Source organism: Epinephelus moara, chromosome 17 (genome assembly GCF_006386435.1).
Source record: "Epinephelus moara isolate mb chromosome 17, YSFRI_EMoa_1.0, whole genome shotgun sequence".
NCBI lineage: Eukaryota > Metazoa > Chordata > Actinopteri > Perciformes > Serranidae > Epinephelus > Epinephelus moara.
Window position 1 is genome coordinate 10,125,157 of NC_065522.1, and position 17,973 is coordinate 10,143,129.

Consider the following 17,973-nt stretch of genomic DNA (forward strand, 5'->3'; position numbering starts at 1 on the left):
TCCTTTTTCCTCTTACCTTCGCACGTGCTCTCTTAAAAACTACCACCTTGTGCACAGATCTTAGACCTGCCTCACCTTAGTAATAACCATCCTCAGTCATTAAAGGCTGACCCTAAAACTGACTTCAGACCACGTCTTGAATTGTACAGCCTGACAGTTGCTAATCAGATTAGCACAGGGATGAGATTAGCCTCAAGGCAGATGGAGCGCTGAGACAGACTTCAGGATTGAGTGTTGGAAGGAGACAGGATACACACACAGAATACTGTACCCTCATAGGAATGTCACCAAACTAAATGCATGCACCCAAACACACAGTGATTGCAAGTAATTATTTAACACTCTTGCGACTTCCTGAAAAAAAAATTGGAATTACTAATCATATGTGTAAAGAGAGATCTTGGGGAAGAAGGAAGGAGGAAGGGATGAAGAGGGATTAAAACTGATATCATCCAAGCACAGGGCGGAGACACACACATGTAGAGAGCTGACAAGTTACACTGATCACCAGGAAAAAGCAAGTACATACATTTCTTTACCAGAGGTTAAACCTCTTTGGATGGCAATCAAACAACGGTAAGTCAAATGTTTCGTTAATATAGTTTTCAGTGTTGATGTCTGTAAATGTAGGAGGGAATATTATCTGTCCTACCAGGATTCCTGGTGTTTATCATCAATTGTGAAGCGATGTAGACCTTAAAACAGCAAATATGTTTAAGAATTGCCACATTTGGGCAATAACTTTATTGATAATTTACAGTGAAGCTAAAACTGTTGGGGCTGACAGCTTTTCCAGGTTTAAGCAGATTATATACAGTGTGTACAGAGTCTTGAGGTTGTGATTTCAAGTGTCAGTGAAAAAGTAGATGTGCAACTTAAAATATACGTACACTGTATAGATCTTAATTTCCTACCTTTTGCCATTAACTCGGTGTAATTGTGTGTCCCTGTATGTGTGTGTTGTGAAAAGCCCTGCTTTCAGTTTGGATCCCATTAAGCTCCACTGTGCTAGGAAAACTAGGAAAGAATGATCTTTTTCAGGCTGTGTGATTACACAAATGTAAATGTAACAAGTCATGGTCACAAGATTGAATTATACCTTTGGCTTCTCTGTTTTGCTGCCAGTGAACCAGCAGCGGATCAATGTGACATGTTTGCAATTGTGGCGTTTCAAAAACTGGAGCGTTGTGATTGGCTGGGTGTGAGTAAAGAAGAGTGATGTCGCCAGTGATGGATGAGACAGCCGGGGATCTCCCCGTCAGAGATGTGGGACTGATGAGGGGGGGACTGATGCCAACTGTCCCAGGTTTGTGTGTGTAGTCTCATGCCAGTATGAGACTTTAATCATCTGCTGTATAATCACTTTAACTATCCTAATTTCTATCACATGTGTATCCCGTGGAAGTTGGAAATATTCAACACATACATTGTTAAAATGTCACCAATGTTGTACACAAAACAACTTCATTACAATATCACTCATGATTATGTGTCAGCATAGAGCAACAGAGCAAATTATCTCATTGGGACACATGAATGATGTGCAAATACAGTAAGCTACAGTAACTCTAAGTTGAGGTGTAGGTATTAGTTGTAAGCATCAAGGTTAGGGGTTTAAGAAAAAAATAACATTTTTTGGGGGGAATTCTGCAATAGAAGTGCATTTATGTACGTGTGTTTCTGTGAACATATTCACTCTTAACTAAATCTGTCTGTTATCCCCAGATACTCTGCGTGATGTAAAGCCATGGAAGAAGCATAATGTCATGAAGACAAAAGGTAAAACCACTTTGCAAAAACTCAGTGTTTCAGATTTTCAGACTTTTAATCAAAAAAGAATACAACAGTACCTTTACATTAAAAGTTCTCTTTATTGTCTTTAGTTGTCTATGCATCAGACACACAAAGAAAAAGCTTTGTCTGTCTCTCTCTCTTCAGTAGATCCTCAGCGCCTGTTTCGGTTTCCCAGAGAGCACCTGGAGGACCTGTGTCTCAGGCTGCAAGAGGAAAACAGTCTGCTGAGACAACACACTCGGACACAGGAGCAGAGGATACGTAGGTAATAAAAACACTGATACATGCCTGACTGGGCACTTAACAGGGCATCTCAGAGTAGCTGGGACAGTCATCTCTTGGACACCTCTAAGATGTGATTCAAAGATATATATGATAAAGAAAGGTCTACTAATATGGCCGTTATGCTTCAGGATGTCTACCAGACTGATGCGTCTCCGTCAGGCCCGTCCTGGCTCTGGTGCTGTAAAGGAGAGGGACATGGAGGACACCATGCAGGAGCTGGAAGCCCGTGTGGCTATGCTGGAGAGCCAGAAAGGAGTGCTGCAGAACAAACTGAGCCTGGCTAAGCAGCACATTATGGATATCGGGGGACGCACGCCATATAGGTTCAGTAAAGGTGTGTGTTGCACATGAATGTAGGCCAAGGTGACTACTGCTCTTTCTTCCATCACTGACCTTTCTCCCTGTCTTCTTCCTCTTCTGCTTGTCAGGTAAAAGTATGGAAGTGGAGGGCGGAGTCAGGAGGGCAGCCCAAACTGCCCCACCCCGCTACGGCCCAACGTTGGAAGACACCAGGGCAGAGATGGAGAGATTGTAAGTGTGTGATGTACAGGACATTGAGTAGATATTTTCTCTCCTCTGATCACAACATTGTTCCCCCTATATTGTATTACCTCATTCTTTCCCCTCTATCCCAAACCCCCCCTCATGACTCCACCCTCCACATCTCTCCCTCCCAGCAGGTCCAGTGTGACAGAGCAGGTGAGGGCCACAGAGCTGGAGCTGACAGCCCAGGCACTCAGAGACACACTGAGAGAGAAGGAGAAGGAGATAGAGGGGACTGTGAGGGAGATGAGGAAGCAACAGGCTGACAGACACAGGTAGCCACTGCCCACATACAACCATATTACTAATACTAATCTTTTGGAGTTAAAATCTGTAAAATATTTTTGAATTTGAATACATTTCAGTGAACTTTTGCTACAGTCAAACTTAAAACTCAGTACTCAGAAATTGGAGAACTGTTGGGCCATACACTGGAGGAGAAGCCTAATCTGACATTTCTTCCAATTTCACTTCCGATTTTCTTCCCTATCCACTCTTACAGTGTAGCTTCTGTGATAAATAAAAATAATATTTCCTGCTGTTGTCTCTCTGTTAGAATAATTATTAGAGAGAACGTGGATCTGATCCGTCTACAAAAGCAGCTTACAGACAAGAGCACCGCCCTGAGAGTCACCCAGGAGAAGTTCAACAACCTGCAAGAGGTTACATGACTGTATTTGTCTATAAATCATTTTGTATTTTATTATTTTATTATAATTTGACTACATCACATTAAGAATTCAGGTCCAGTACTTCTATAAATTCAGCCACTGGTGCTCAAAAGATTTCTTTTTGTCTTTCTTCCCTCCAGGCATATGAGAATCAGCTTGAGGAGGTAAATGCCTTGTAACACAAAAAGCTTTGTAAATGCCTCAAACTAATAGTCTAAAGCTTTACTTTTCATATTGATTTTGGGTGTGTCATGTGTTCACCCCAGAGTCAGAGGTCACTGAGACAAAGCCAGGGAGCTCTGCTGGAGAAAGTGGAGGAGCTGACTGAACAGCTGAAGCAGGAGAGACAGAGAGCACTGGCACTGGAGGGACAGCTTACCTCCTCTTCCCTGTCTCTACAGACCCTGGACAAGGTACCCTTTCTGTATCTGTGTGTATAAAACCCAACTTAGAAAGACTAAAGATCAAAAAGTGTGATGCTAGTTTTTTTTTAATTCATTTGTTCTCTTTCAGCTACAGGAGCAGATATCAGACCTGGAGGGAGAGAGGGATCTCATAAAAGAAAACTATAACACTCTACTAGAGAGGTGAGAGGTTAAGTCTTCTAGGCCCTGCAGTGCAATCTCTCAGATGTTACGGAAAACATTGTCCAGGAGGTTTGAAGGTTGAGACCTTCTCCAAAAAGTGAGATGTATAGTATATGCAAGATGCGATGCACAAGTAGCAGAACTTAAGATAAGGTTTATGTCAATATGAAATAGTCTTTTTTACATGTGACACCTCTAAAAGTCATTTTGTGTTTCTCCTCAAATGTCTATATTTAATCCTCTTTCCTTTCTAGTACTTTATCCGTGCAAAGCACCCATGATGGTAAGGTGGAACAATATAGAGAAGTGAAGCAGAGGAGGGAGGAACAGGGGGAAAACATCGGCAGGATGGAAATCCAGAGACTTGAGGACATGCTGCAAGCAGAGAGGGCGGAGAGAGGCAGGCTGGAGCTGGAGAAGGAGAAACTGAGGCAAGAAAAGGAGCTATTAGAGGAGAGCAAGGAGCAAGAAAGAGGTAGGACTCTCAGCATGTTGGCACCACATCTGCTGCAGTTTGACAGTGAGAAGGAACGCATTTGGGATTAGATACATTTCATTTTATAGGGGTCTGCACCCTTACACCTGAAGCCTCAACTCATCCAGTGCAGACAGAAAACAGATTATCCAGTAACAATAAAACAGAACATGGATTAACAATCCCATTCATTTTTGTATGTGTGTGTGTTGTTTTGTTTAGAGTTTTCTGGAATGACGAAGGACAGTCGAGAGCATCTGGAACAGGAGGTTCTCAGGTACAGAGAGCAGGTTTCTGCACTGCAGGACAGACTGGACTCTGTCACCAAGGTCAGAGACAAGGAGTGATTACTGCAAAATAGCTGTCCTGTTTTCAGCACATATCCTGACACACTTTTTATCATCTCTTTCTCTTCCAGGAGTTTGACATGAGTGTTGAGGAGCTCAGTGAAACTCTCATACAGATCAAGGTTTGCACACTTTTGTTTTTACCTCTGCTAGGACTGCTTAAAAATACTAAATCAAATGATTTTGCATGCTTTTTCTCCAACTACAGGCATTTAGAATGCAGCAGGAGAGCAGGGCAGGGCTGCGTTTCCTTTGGGCCGATGGGACGGTGGAGGATTCACCCCGCGAGTTGGCAAACATCCAGGTATCGCATGCAGAGACTGTGCTGGAATTACAGAAAACCAGAAACATTCTTAAGCTGGAGCACCAGATCAGTAAAGACCTGCAGGTACACGCACATAACACATACATGTACACAACTCAAAACTGCGACACTCAGCTTTCGTCCCATTTTAACTGAACTTGTCTTCAATCAAACTCTTTCCTTCCCAAGGAAGAGTTGAACACAGTCAGCCAGAAGATGGGGAGAGAGAGGGAGGAGAGCAGGAGGAGGATGGCAGAGAAAGACAAACTTTTATCAAAAAGAGCTCTTCAGATCAACGCTTTACAAGGTTTCAACAACACTCATTTGTTTAGAAACAGCCATAGCAAGAAACCTTTATAAAATATGTGGGTAGTTAGCATGAGTAGCTAAAAAAAACAGCAACCTCCAGAATCTCAAAACTCTTTTATTTTTCTATTTATGTTCTGAAGCTCAGTTAAAAGAATTAGCATACAGCCCCAGGAACTACAAACGGACCATACCGATGCAGTACACCTGGCCAGCTGGAGACCAGGAGGTGGTACAGCCCATAGAGGACGACCTGTCTTTCTCTCAGCTGAGGGCTGGAGAGTCACTGTTGGAGATCCACCTTAAGGTCCAAAAACACTAATTTGTTGTACATGAATTTGATGGATTTTTTTGGAGCAAGTTTACCTATGAAACTGTAATCTGTTTTTTGTATGTGTGTGTTGCTTTTTTTGGCACCTCTAGGCCGCCACCTTCACCCCAGCAGGGCTTCGTACTATGAGCGGTGTCCCTCATGAAGACATTGTGACATTCTGCACCTACAGCCTCTTGGACTTTGAGGTGCACTCCACTCCTCTGGTGTCAGGCAGCCAACCCAACTACGGCTTCACATCCCGCTACGCTCTAACAGCCCGAGATCTGGGCAGGCTGGGAGGTCAGGGGTCAAGGGTCAGAGTGGAGCTCCACCAGGCGTTAGGAGGGGTTAGGTTTGTGACGCATGGAAGTGGGCAGATGTCTCTCATGGGTGCCATGGAAAGAAGAGATGAGCGCATTGGTGGAAGTGTGAAAATCACAGGTGATTAATGATTATAAAGAGAAAGTAATACATTGTAATTCATTGCCAATACAAAGATATTCTATGTCTTTCAAGATTAATTATTTGTGATTATTTTATTCCATTTGTCAATATTTTTTATTATATAATGCATCATGTGTGGTAAATTTCATTAATTTGATCATTAATTGTCAATCCATGTCTAAAAATGTGTCGTCTCACTTCAAGGCTCCGAGGGCGCGCTTGTTGGTGTCGTGGATTTCTGGGTACGCTTGTTTAACCCTGCAGAGCCCATAGACACTGTGTCAGAGAGAGAAGCTGACTGGAGAACAGCGACACAAAGGAGGCCTGTGCAGATCACTCTGGGCTGGCAAGATACTGGTCACGAGGTAAAAGAGGGTGATATTTTCTCACTTACCTCTGGTAGTGTATAGCAGGGGCAAAGCCAGATGTTGAAAACATTGAGGCTCAGCCAAAACCTAGGGGGGATCCAGAGGTGTGTTCTCCCATGGAATTGTTTTACCCATTTAGGGCAGGTATATGCACTATTTTTCAAGCCATTTGAGATAATAGAGAACCTTAAAAATTGTACATAATTTGGAAAAAAAAAACATGATCGTTGTCTGGGGAAAAAAAATTCGAATTTTCAATGCTATTTGCAGGAGTTACATGACTACGGAGGGGGGATCCCCAATGAGTTGGTGGTTATGCTGGAACGCTGTGTGGGCCTTAACTCTCGCTGGCCTGGACTTCTTCCTGATGCCTACCTGACATACAGGTTCTACGACCTGCCGCCTCACGTCTCTCAAACTGTGCAGTCCACTGCTGACCCAGTGTTCAACGATACCACCAGCTACCCACTAGCAGTCACAGCTGACGTGTTGCACTACCTGAGGTATGATGGTTTGGAAACAGAAAAAAAAGTGTTAGAAATTCAAGATAATGTTTCTTGAAATTCTGATAAAGTTTGAGCTTTGGATAATCCTTCCAAAAATATTGACAACATTCAACTCCTCTTTTGCCCAGGTCCAGCAGTTTGTGGGTATATGTGTTTGATGACAGTGATGACCAGATACCGCCACCCTATCTGGCCAAGACCCCCATTCCACTGAGAGCCCTGGCTACAGGCAGGGAGGTCAGAGGTGAGGCAGACAGAGAAGTAAAACCATTGCATTATTCATCTGCATCTCTTACTAGAGGAAGTGTTGCTTTAGATGAAGGTGGAAGCTAACAGGTGGATTATACATTACATTTCAAAACCCGAACTACCCAATCAGCAGTTTAGACATGTTTTCATTGGTTCTTCTTTCTGCCCTGCCAGGTGACTATGTCCTGAGGGATCCAGCTGGTGGACCTCGGGGCATGGTCAGGGTCTTGGTAAAATGGAGGTACCCATTCCAACCATCGGCGGATGCTGCGCTGGGTAGACAGGGAAGACAGGACAGAGAAATGGAAAGCAGTGAGAGAGAGCAGAGGAGGAGAGAGGAAGCAGAAGCATCACAGAAGCCCATTGCCAAGCCCAGAGTGAAGGTGATATTTATCCAAGTGTGTCAAAAGGTTTGGGAATTACCAAAGGTGCAAGAAGTATTCAGATCCTTTACTTAATATCTGTTCCTCTGTGTGTTAACCACAGACTCACCTACTTGAGCCAAGAGAAACCAAAGCCGTGCAGAAAGAGACTAAACCTTTGGTAAGGTTTGAAGCACCAACAAAAGTAGCACATTCATAGCCTAACTGTGGGTTTCATGATAACTCAAGCATAAAAACGAAATTGTTTAGTGGTTATTGATCTATTTACAGCCTCGGCCTCCGCCTGTCAAACAGAAAGGCTCACAGAACAAACAACCCATCCCTGTGAAACCGCTTACCACAGACAGGAAGAGATCCAGCAAGAGATCGCCTGACCTTTACCAGGGCACGCCCCATCTGACCCCAGAGCCAAGACTGACCACGCCCTCTCATTCGCCAACAAGAAAGTAAATTGCGGATTTTTTTTTTTCTTTAACAAATCCATTTCCTTATCTTGCACTCCAAAAAAAAAATTGGTCTTTTTTTCAGGTTTACATATTCTAATTACATGTAGAATTTCCATCCAATTGAGTCAAGTAATTCTAGATAAATAAATAAATTCAACATATTTGAAATATGCAGAATTTATGAATAGTATTTACATAATTTTGTTAAAGTAAATTAGGTAAATTCTATAAGCTGCTGTTACATAAATTCTCATAGCCTATTCATCTCCATTTTTTAAAAAAAATTAATTACATAAACGGTACTTTTTTGGTTTGTGTTAGAATTACTTGACTCCGATGGATAAAAATTTCCTATGTAACCAAAATACATAAACCTGAAAACAGATGAAGTCATTTCTTTGAGTGCATTATTTTAGAGCTCAGTGAGCATGATGGAGTTCCAGGAGTTGTGTAGAAGGAAAACCGGAACCTTGCAGAACCAACTATCCCAAAAAGTATGATAGAATTCAATTGTTTAATTAATAATTTAATCTTCTTTTAGGTCTTTGCCCACCACACCATCTAGGAGAAGCTCTGCCAGCTCTGCCAGGACTCAGGTAGGAGCTCACTGTCTCTCTTAACAGGCTTTAAAACAATATCTGGATTCATTGTCACAGGAAAAACATATTAGTTAAAGCAATGTTGTGGAGGGAGAACATAAATATTCAGAATTAGAGGACACCAATGGAGGACTGGCTGGTGAGTGGACTCATTTGTCATTTCTTCTCAGGACCTTCCCTCTATGGATCAGGTGTCAATGGACGAAGAGGAGGAGGAGGAAGAGGAGAGCAGTGGGAGTGGTAACTATTCATATATACACAATAGGCATAAACACCTGCCTTGAGTTTCTTTCAGAAATTTGAAGCCACACAACCTGCTTGAACACAGGTCATGCAATGATGTCTGCGGATAAGTAGGTGGCAGTATTCAGCTACAAAAGCAATGGTTGCATTTTGCCATAAAACTGAAAAAAGATTAAGCAACCGTGCACTTTTGGAACAGGAAGTATCATGAAATTACCACCATACTTTGATGAAAAGGCACAAATTGGTGCATAAAAATTCAGCAGAATGCAGGAAATGAAGCAAGAATTTCTTGAGAGAGGATCCGTGCTTAATGTGTGTCGCCCTAGATCTTGAAACAGAACTTACGCCCTTGCAAAGAAGGATTATGTAGGAATCTAACTGACTTCAAAATCTTAAAATCTAGACTTGGAACAGATAGCTGTCACATTTCTTGGTTAAAGTTAGGGGGGAACAAATCATGGTTTGGGCTAAAATTAACAGATTTCTGTCAGCAAACTGTAAAGGCAAACTTCTCCCAGGTGCCTGCTTTCATTTTCAGCCCAGTCAGTCAAATTCAAATTGAAATAAATGCATTTCTTGTCACATTGTTGTTTTTCTTTACTATACAGCTGCTGCAGGAGACAGTGAAACCTCAGGGTCTTCAGAATCAAGCTCACAAAGCGACATCATCATCATCCCACCAAAACGGAAAATGAGGAAGGTATGAAGGAAATAACTGTGTGAGTGGGAGCAAATGTATGAATAAAAGAGAACAAAAAAGATCCAGGAAAAGATTTTAGCATCACATGTGCTGTTGTTGTCATTTGTACATCTGGATCTAGTTTTTGTTTGGTCATTCATTTTAAGCTGGTCAGATATTATGAAACTAAGTTTGTTTTATGCTTTAGGGAGACAAACTGAGGGTCGAGATTCTGTCCCTGTCGTTTGAACCATCCTCACGTGTGGCACGCGACAAGTCAGTGCAGCGTGTTTATGTGGAATACCGGCTGCTGGGTGTCCCGATGGAGACGACAGAAACACCCATGTCCCTCCGCAAACCCACAAAGGGAGAGGAGATTCATTACAACTTCACTCGAGGTGAGACTGGGTTGGCTTTGGTTATGTTTGTTTCTAGAAAGTTTTAATTATGTTATAACCCCCAAATCTCTCTGTTTGCCTCTCTCAGTGATTTATGTGGATGGTTCACAGTCAGCTCCACTCAGACAGTACCTTTACACCATGCTGGAGGGCACTGACCCCAACCAGGGCAGGTAGTGTCACTGCTGCTTTTAGTGTGTTGAAGTATGAGTGAATACATCAGTTTATGTCTCTGCACTTAATTGATTTTTATGAACCCAAACCACAAAATTGAAGTGTGTATGTCTGTGTGTCACGGCAAGGTTAAAGTTCACAGTAGTCAGTGAGCCGATGGACGACGAAAAGGAGTGTGTGGACGTCGGACATGCTTTTCTGGACCTACAGGAACTGCTCCTCACAGGAAATGATGTCAGTGAGCAACAAATTGACGGTAGGTGTTGCATGTGTGCCATATCAAGATTGTTAAAATGATTTAGATAGAGTACATTGTACAATGTTATGTATATTTATCATGGAAGTTCTCTTGTATATTGTATGAAACATAAAATTTTCTTACAGTACCTCTGTCTCTGTGTCTCTGTTTCCTCCAGTCATGAGTGTGGATGAAGACAAGGAGGTAATAGGAAATCTGAAAGTGTCTCTGGAAGCAGCAAAAGCTCTGACTGGGATATACCAGGAGTTTCACCAGAAAAAGGAGGCCAAGAAAGAAGATGAGACAGATGAAGAAGATGAGGAGAAGGAAGAGGAGGAGAAGGAGAAGGAAGAAGAGGAGCAAGAGGAGAAGCAGAAAAAAGATCCGATACCAGTAATAGATGATGATGATGATGATGACAGTGACTTCTGAAAGCAATTAGTATGAAATTAACAGAATGTTTGTGTCTTATTTTGCTGTTTGTAGCCTCTTCATCAACATTTCCAAAAGCAATTAAATAAAGAGTAATTTTTTGGAATGCATCTGAGGCTGTTCTTTTAAGTTTATTTATGGATTTTATAATTTTGAGGTCTTTCAATCTCCCACTTTATCCAGTAGTCTTCATCATGTGTCTGATCGACAGGATCTTTCCCAGTAGACTTACGCAACATTTTTCCTGGGTGACTTTGTTTCTCCACTAAAGTTAGAGCAAAGAGCTGTAATAAAAATGTACAGCGTGATTGTGTGTATTGTTCGTCAAAAAGCCATGCAATTCAATTCTATCCTAAAGTTAAGGTTAACACAGTACAATAGCTTATTTTTAGACTTTGTATGTATAAGAGCCAACTTTTGGGAAAGGTATTGTTTTTGAAAGCTCTCCCTTGCCAGAGTGGTGTTAATCTGCTGATGATCTTTACTGCCGACAACTTATCATTTCAGAAATATGTTATTTGAAGGGAAAAACTGAAGACATCCCGTGCCTCTCTCCTGGGTGCCAGCTGCAGTTCCATCACAAACCATGATTCTTGTGTTTTTTGAAGGGCTTAACATCACACTGGAGTTCTTCATCATATCTTAAATTCTCTGGTTAGCTCCTTAATTTGTGTTTAATCAACTCGCCATTTAGTTACTGATACATAGAAAACCTGGTACTGGGTTGTGTTGCTCCATTGTAGGCGTCTGGGCATATCATTTGACTCTAAAGGGAGTTTGACACAGTGCACCAAGGGCTAAGCAGAATATGACACACAAGTAAATATATTAACAAAGTACTACATTTAATAGATTTTTTTGATTTCAATTGAAAAAAATATTAATTAATCATATAAAGACAGAATAAAAATTATTAGGGAAATGTAGCTGTAATTAGATTTGCTTTTTACCATTACAGCTTTTTTTCTTGAGAAAATGAAAGTGTTATATTTGCAATTCCTTTCTGAAAGCGTATCAGTTCATAATTTCATTATTGCTAAACACAGAGGAACTCAATCAAACCGATCAAACCACTTGATCTCGCTTTTAGTTAGTCCCGCGAGACTGTAATTTTCCGATTGTCTTTGAAAGCATCAAAAAATTGGCAACACTTGTAAACCGAACTAACGGCAGGGTCACGTCAAACGTCCAGATTGAGGCCACAAAATGCCACAAGTTTCAAGACTACTGCAATAAGTTGTGACTCCAGGGACCAGTTGTTGCGGTCATTTCGGCTGTAGGAGTTGGAGCTAAAAACGTTCATATTGTGATGGTTTATTTTCCTGTTCAGTTCGCTAACGTCTGCACTTTAATGCTAAAATCCAAACAAACAGCGCGAACAGCGAGACACTGTTAAAACGGCTAACGGTACCATTAGCAGCTAGCTTCAACCGTCACATAAATCTACAGTTTGCCCCTTGATTCAACAATGGTAAGTTATAACGTTATGTTATTTTAACGTTATATTAATGGAAGTGAACGTTTAAGCCTGCTAATTAGTTAATTAGCAAGTTAAATAATGCTAAAATAATGACTGCTAATTAGCCTAAGGCTAGTTTATTAGTATGCTAAGTTTAATAATGCTAAAATAATGACTGCTAATTAGCCTAAGGCTAGTTTATTAGTATGCTAAGTTTAATAATGCTAGAATAATGACTGCTAATTAGCCTAAGGCTAGTTTATTAGTATGCTAAGTTTAATAATGCTAAAATAGTGACCGTTAATTAGCCTAAGGCTAGTATGCGAAGTTAAATAATGCTAAAATAATGACTTCAAATTAGCCTAAGGAAAGTTTATTGGTAACTTATGCTAAGTTAAATAATGTTACTTGAAGTGTAAAGTACCACCATTACTATCTGTGGTAAAGAAATTCTATAATTTAGTAAACAACACTATTAAGGCTAAACGTAAGTTAATGTCAGCCATCTTATTTCTTGAGTTAACGGACCTCCCATTTTCAAGTTGCTTCTTAATTAAAATAACAAACATGTTTGTTTGCCTTTGTCATTAACAGAAGGAGACACAGAGGCCTGTGAGCCACCAGCAGGCCAGCCAGCTGCTCCATAACAAGTTTGTTGTGGTTCTGGGAGACTCTAGTGAGTAACATTAGTCACTTAAATTCATATTCTTCTTTTAAAACTGATCTTTTACAAAGAACAAGTATGTTTTAAAGTTTTACAGCAGCCCATTTGACTTGATTTTGTTGTTGTCTGTCCATCTGCCAGCTTACCCAGCTCAATAGCACATGACGGGAACCTGGAAAAGATGTTCCTTAGCTCTGAATTTGCTTGATATGATTTTAATCATCTAATATGAAGTTAGGTAATTAAAATCATGACTCAGTGATGAAATTGTACTGGCACAGGTGTTTGTCTAAATATGATTGCTCTTTCTACAAGAACAGTTCCAAAAATAATTGCAGCCCAAAAATAAAAATAAAAATAGTATAATTAATTGAGAGAAAAACAACCAACCAATTAGGATTGAGAAAGAGGGCTAACTAAGGGTTAGAAAAAATGTCTAGGACTATGTTTAATTCCCATTTCTACACAGGTCAGGTTGGGAAAGAGGTCAAAGGTCCGGTTAAGGTAAAGTGTACAACTGACTATTGGTTAGGGAAAAAAAGACATGGAAAGAGTGGCTGAAACCTTCACAGGCAAGCTTACTCGCCATTTTTAAAAAAAATTTATGGCTGTTGTCCATCTGATTTGTCTTATGGATTTACATGCAGGGTAGACCAATGCTATTTTAGGAGCAGAGTGACAAAGTGGCAAGAAGACAGTAGTGTTGATGTGTATTAACAGAATATGGTACTGGGGAACGGAGGACCTTGGAAACATGGATACACTTCAGTTGTGAATGTTGGTCCTTTTGGCTGTTGGGAGAAATTTGCCTTCGTGGTTTGATCTAAAATTAATAGATTTAAGTCATAAAGGGCTTTGTATTTTTTTTTCCACTGCCACTTTTTAATGCTCTCTGTATCTCACCCTCAGTTCAGAGGTCTGTGTACAAGGACCTTGTCATGCTGTTGCAGAAGGACAAATATCTCTCTGCAAGACAACTCAGGACCAAGGCAAGTGATTTGTAACGGGCTGGCGTTTATTGGTTTACATCTGTTTACAAATTTCCTTAGTTTCCCGCCCCAGTTGTTCCTTTCGTCCTCACTCTCTCATATCTTTCTTCTTCAGGGTGAGATGAGCTTTGAACAGGACTGTCTGGTGGAAGGAGGTTGTCTGAGTCCAATGCACAATGGGATAGAGTACCGGGAGGTTCGGCAGTTTCAGTCCTCCCACCAGCTGGTCCGCTTTTATTTTGTGACGCGCATCTACTCTCGCTACATGCAGAGCATCTTAGAAGACTTCCGCCATGGCTTGAAACCAGATGTAGTCATTATCAACTCCTGCGTTTGGGATATTTCAAGGTGGGTAGGTGAAGGAATAATTAGTAACCGTGCTAATTACTTTCATATGGTTATACTGTAGTTTAAGGTGGTGAGAGTGGTTTTGTGTGAAACCTAAGCTAAGGACCTGTTCATGGTTGATACAAATCATGTATGACATTAAGAACACATGGAAATAAAAAAAAAAGATATCATTTAATTGCTTTGCCCATGTACCTATGTTAGTTGCTGTCTTTTTCTATGTAAGAAATATAATGCAAAATATTTTTTTGATTATTTATATATCGAAGTCACTCTTTCTCTTCCTTTTAAGACTCACCCTACACTTGAAAAGTTATATATACATTTATCTAATCACATTTATTAGTTCAACCAGCTAACTCTACCCACCAAATAAAGGATCTGTCTGTATCTGTGTTGGGTTTTGTAGGTACAAGTCCAGTTGGCTTAATGACTACAGGGAGAACCTACATAAGTTCTTTGATGAGCTGAAAGAGATTCTGCCAGCGGAAACTCTGGTCATATGGAACCTCACCATGCCCTTAGGAGAGAGGATCAAAGGTGGTTTCCTGGTGCCTGAGGTACGTCATCACCAGACATTTGCATCATAACCAGACATGGAAATTTGGTCTTGTTGGGTCATATTAGTACACAGTTTGTTATTAACATGAGTCCAGAGGGCGACTAAACATTTTGATCAATTGCACAAGCATTTTATATTAATTAATGGCACCAGCAAGTTTATATGTGAAAAACCTGTACTCCCTCTTGAGCGACATCACAACCGTTAAAACATCCCAGTAATTCAAAGTGAAGAAAACTAGTGTTATTCCGTCAAGAAAGAATGTTGCGGTACCTGTTACACCTCTCCCTGATCCTGAATGGCCCAGACCACACCAGACCCAACTTCATCAGTGGAACTAACCATTCCACCGCTTGTCTCCCCTGTCACTGGTAAGATGCCTAATTTTGACCCAACATCACCACACTGTCTGACGGAGGGTAAGAGGCTTATATCTTGGCACTTTCTCCTGACTTCTGCTACCCTTCCAGTCTTAAAACTTTGTCCACTCTCCCTCCAACACCTCAGATTGAGCACAAGGCTCCCCAGCTGCGTTATGATGTGATTGAGGGCAACTTCTACAGCGGGACTCTGGCTGACCTCCATGGGATGGATGTGTTGGACCTCCACTTCCAGTTCCGCTTCTCCCTGCACCATCGTACAAAAGATGGAATCCACTGGAACGCCCTTGCCCACCGCAAGATAACCTGTCTGCTGTTACAGCACACCGCAGAGGCTTGGGGTGTGATTATGCCCTGTTCCCTGACTACTGTTGGTGAGGAGGAATTCTGCCCAACACACACACAAGAGGGCATGTGGTTTAGGCCTACTATAATAATGGAATGGTGCTGTTGTTACATACTGGGTTTGTAGTCCAGAGCACTTCAGATACATACAATACTCTGGCAACTCTTAGTTGTTTGACTAAAGTATGCATTTATGACCTTTACTATTTTTTCTTCTTTTTTTTTTTTTTTTTAAGAAATTTGTTTGATAAAATTAAGTTGATATGAGTTTGTTGTTTTACTGTAGACCATACTGAGGTTACTGCTCAACAGCCAGCCTCTGGGAATGCTACCAAATCTGCAGGTAAGATGCTTATGATATGTTGATTAGGATTATTTCTATTGATTGATTAACAAAAGTTAAACAAATGTGGGTAACATAAATCCCAATAACTCCTATGATCTTCCAAGATGAATGCACAGGACACAAGGAAATGTGTTAGGGTTGTTACCTGTTAAATTGTACACTTGATGTTCATCAGGTCCATCAGGATGACTGTCATATAGTCAACTGTTGAAAGGAAGTTTGAGAATCTAATTACCTTGGGGGGAGATCTTAAAGGGGCTGCATTCGTGCAACATTCATATGAGTTGTCTTCACAAGGTTCTCAACATGGAGGTAGCTGAGTCAGGAGCTAGCAGGTAACAGTGCAAACTCCATGAACAGCGCTGACAGAGCTAATAGTGTAAACCGGGGGAATTGGAGGGTGAGTGCTACACTTCCATGGTGACGTCATCCCGCTGGTAACCGTTATGTGAATACAGTGCAAAGCGGTGGGAATAAGCTGTAGTTAAAATCAGTAAAATGCCTGGTGCTAGGCTTTCTGAAATCTGCAGAGACCCCGAATAGATGATGGTATCACTGTTTGTTTGTTTTTTGTTGTTGTTTTTTCAGTTTAGAGAATGACCACAGTGTTGCTATGAATCCTGTGACCTGAAGCAGTTCTCTATTTTACTTGTCTGTTTTTTGATGCATGATGTCATGCTACTTTTTCAGGAGTGTATGGAGCCTCCAACTACAGCAACCCTCCTTCCACCAACTATTCTTCCAAAATGGGTAAGACTTAAAACATCTACACAGACAGGCTTGTTGGGTTTTTATGTTTTGTGCTTAATCTCTTTGCTATGTTATTGATTTGATTAAAATACTGCTTTAAAAACCTTTTGCCAAATAAATGATGTCACATAAAAATATTGTAGCTCATATATAACACATTGTGACTGCAGAACTTGTCTCTGTCATCTAAAGCGTCAACAGTGAACTGTCAAGTTCTTGTGCAGTACAAGTAATTTCAAAAGATCATAACAAAGCAAACCGCCCCCCACCTTAATTGTTTCCCTTTCACAGGGGGAAAATACGATGGCTTCAGGGAGGAGTTCTATAGTGATTCGGTCCCTTGTGGTTACTTGGAATTTGAGAACATCCCACGGCCACGTAGAAATAGGGATGGTGGAGCTTACAGACCTGCCCTCTCACCACTGCCTCACCCACCAGTCCACAGACATCAATATACAAATGGACAGGATGGAAATGGTAAGTGTGCAAACTTTGGTTTGTGGCAGAGGGACCTAACATATGATGTATTTTCCATCAACCAGACCACTTGCATGGCAGCGTAAATATTTGTTTTTAAGACCAAGACATCTTTTGGTTCTTCTGATCTAGTTGTATGTATTGAAACTGTACACAAGCAGCCATGTCAGCTCTAGAACCCATTAACATGTCCTGTATGTTCTGCAGGTTTCAACTACAGGCCTCCCCACCACTTTGAGCCCTACAACAAGCGCCATCATCAGCAGGTGATGAGGAGCCGACATGCCAGACACCACTATGCTCCGTACACCCATCACAGACCCAGTCAATACGACCATCATGGCCACTACTACTGAGGCAGGGAGTTTTAACAAGACCCAGATTTGGTCTAATTCTACTTACTTACTGCAGTCTCTTGCCTCACCTGCAGTACATTGTTGTTTTCATTTGAGTTTTTTTGTTTGGTACTAAATAGTAGATTTTAATGTGTATTTTTCCATTTCAATGCGTTTTAAATTCTGCACAAAGTGATTCTGACTTGAACATTGAAGTGGAAATAAGTGTGATTCATGCAGTTTATAGTAACATGCAATAACTTGTTCATTTAACCCTTTGATATAATAAAAGTGTTACAGGCTTTGTTCCTAACATTGCTTTACTAAGCTTTTTATTTATTCCATTATTCAGATAAAAGTGATTACCCTGGCATGATTAAATAGAGCTAGCATGTATTTTTAGCACGTATATACTCTACAGCAAATACATCTAGACTCTTAATGTGCACTTGCAAACTGGTTCAGCTCATTTCTGTCAGGTTACGGATGACATACAGGTAGAATAAGTAAAAATGGAAATTGACACAGTAA

General features: G+C 40.9%; 2 protein-coding genes across 2 annotated transcripts; both read left to right on the top strand.

Annotated features, from left to right (window-relative positions):
- Positions 1–8: 8 nt before the first annotated feature.
- Positions 9–10,855, top strand: rpgrip1 (RPGR interacting protein 1). Its single transcript, XM_050067361.1, has 31 exons — positions 9–576; positions 1,126–1,306; positions 1,726–1,779; positions 1,939–2,059; positions 2,208–2,413; positions 2,508–2,610; positions 2,757–2,897; positions 3,179–3,284; positions 3,434–3,457; positions 3,560–3,706; positions 3,807–3,880; positions 4,135–4,355; positions 4,578–4,684; positions 4,774–4,824; positions 4,911–5,090; positions 5,196–5,313; positions 5,456–5,619; positions 5,736–6,066; positions 6,274–6,434; positions 6,708–6,940; positions 7,072–7,187; positions 7,367–7,575; positions 7,679–7,735; positions 7,846–8,021; positions 8,563–8,617; positions 8,791–8,860; positions 9,475–9,566; positions 9,754–9,943; positions 10,032–10,116; positions 10,246–10,373; positions 10,534–10,855. The coding sequence occupies exons 2-31, from the start codon at positions 1,219–1,221 to the stop codon at positions 10,785–10,787; spliced, it is 4,062 nt and encodes a 1,353-aa protein (XP_049923318.1). The 5' UTR covers positions 9–576; positions 1,126–1,218; the 3' UTR covers positions 10,788–10,855.
- Positions 10,856–11,937: 1,082 nt separating this feature from the next.
- Positions 11,938–17,838, top strand: fam113 (family with sequence similarity 113). The gene is made up of 10 exons (XM_050066521.1): positions 11,938–12,258; positions 12,841–12,922; positions 13,820–13,899; positions 14,015–14,247; positions 14,657–14,807; positions 15,317–15,563; positions 15,821–15,877; positions 16,571–16,630; positions 16,922–17,107; positions 17,315–17,838. The coding sequence occupies exons 1-10, from the start codon at positions 12,256–12,258 to the stop codon at positions 17,461–17,463; spliced, it is 1,248 nt and encodes a 415-aa protein (XP_049922478.1). The 5' UTR covers positions 11,938–12,255; the 3' UTR covers positions 17,464–17,838.
- Positions 17,839–17,973: the final 135 nt, after the last annotated feature.

Bases quoted from the DNA above. Each gene is read 5' to 3' on its own strand.
- fam113 (XM_050066521.1), top strand. The intron at 15,564-15,820 runs GTGAGGAGGAAT...GTTTTACTGTAG, and splicing joins CTGTTCCCTGACTACTGTTG to ACCATACTGAGGTTACTGCT. The intron at 15,878-16,570 runs GTAAGATGCTTA...CTACTTTTTCAG, and splicing joins GAATGCTACCAAATCTGCAG to GAGTGTATGGAGCCTCCAAC.
- rpgrip1 (XM_050067361.1), top strand. From the start codon at position 1,219: ATGTCGCCAGTGATGGATGAGACAGCCGGGGATCTCCCCGTCAGAGAT. The intron at 5,091-5,195 runs GTACACGCACAT...TTCCTTCCCAAG, and splicing joins AGATCAGTAAAGACCTGCAG to GAAGAGTTGAACACAGTCAG. The intron at 7,736-7,845 runs GTAAGGTTTGAA...ATCTATTTACAG, and splicing joins AGAAAGAGACTAAACCTTTG to CCTCGGCCTCCGCCTGTCAA.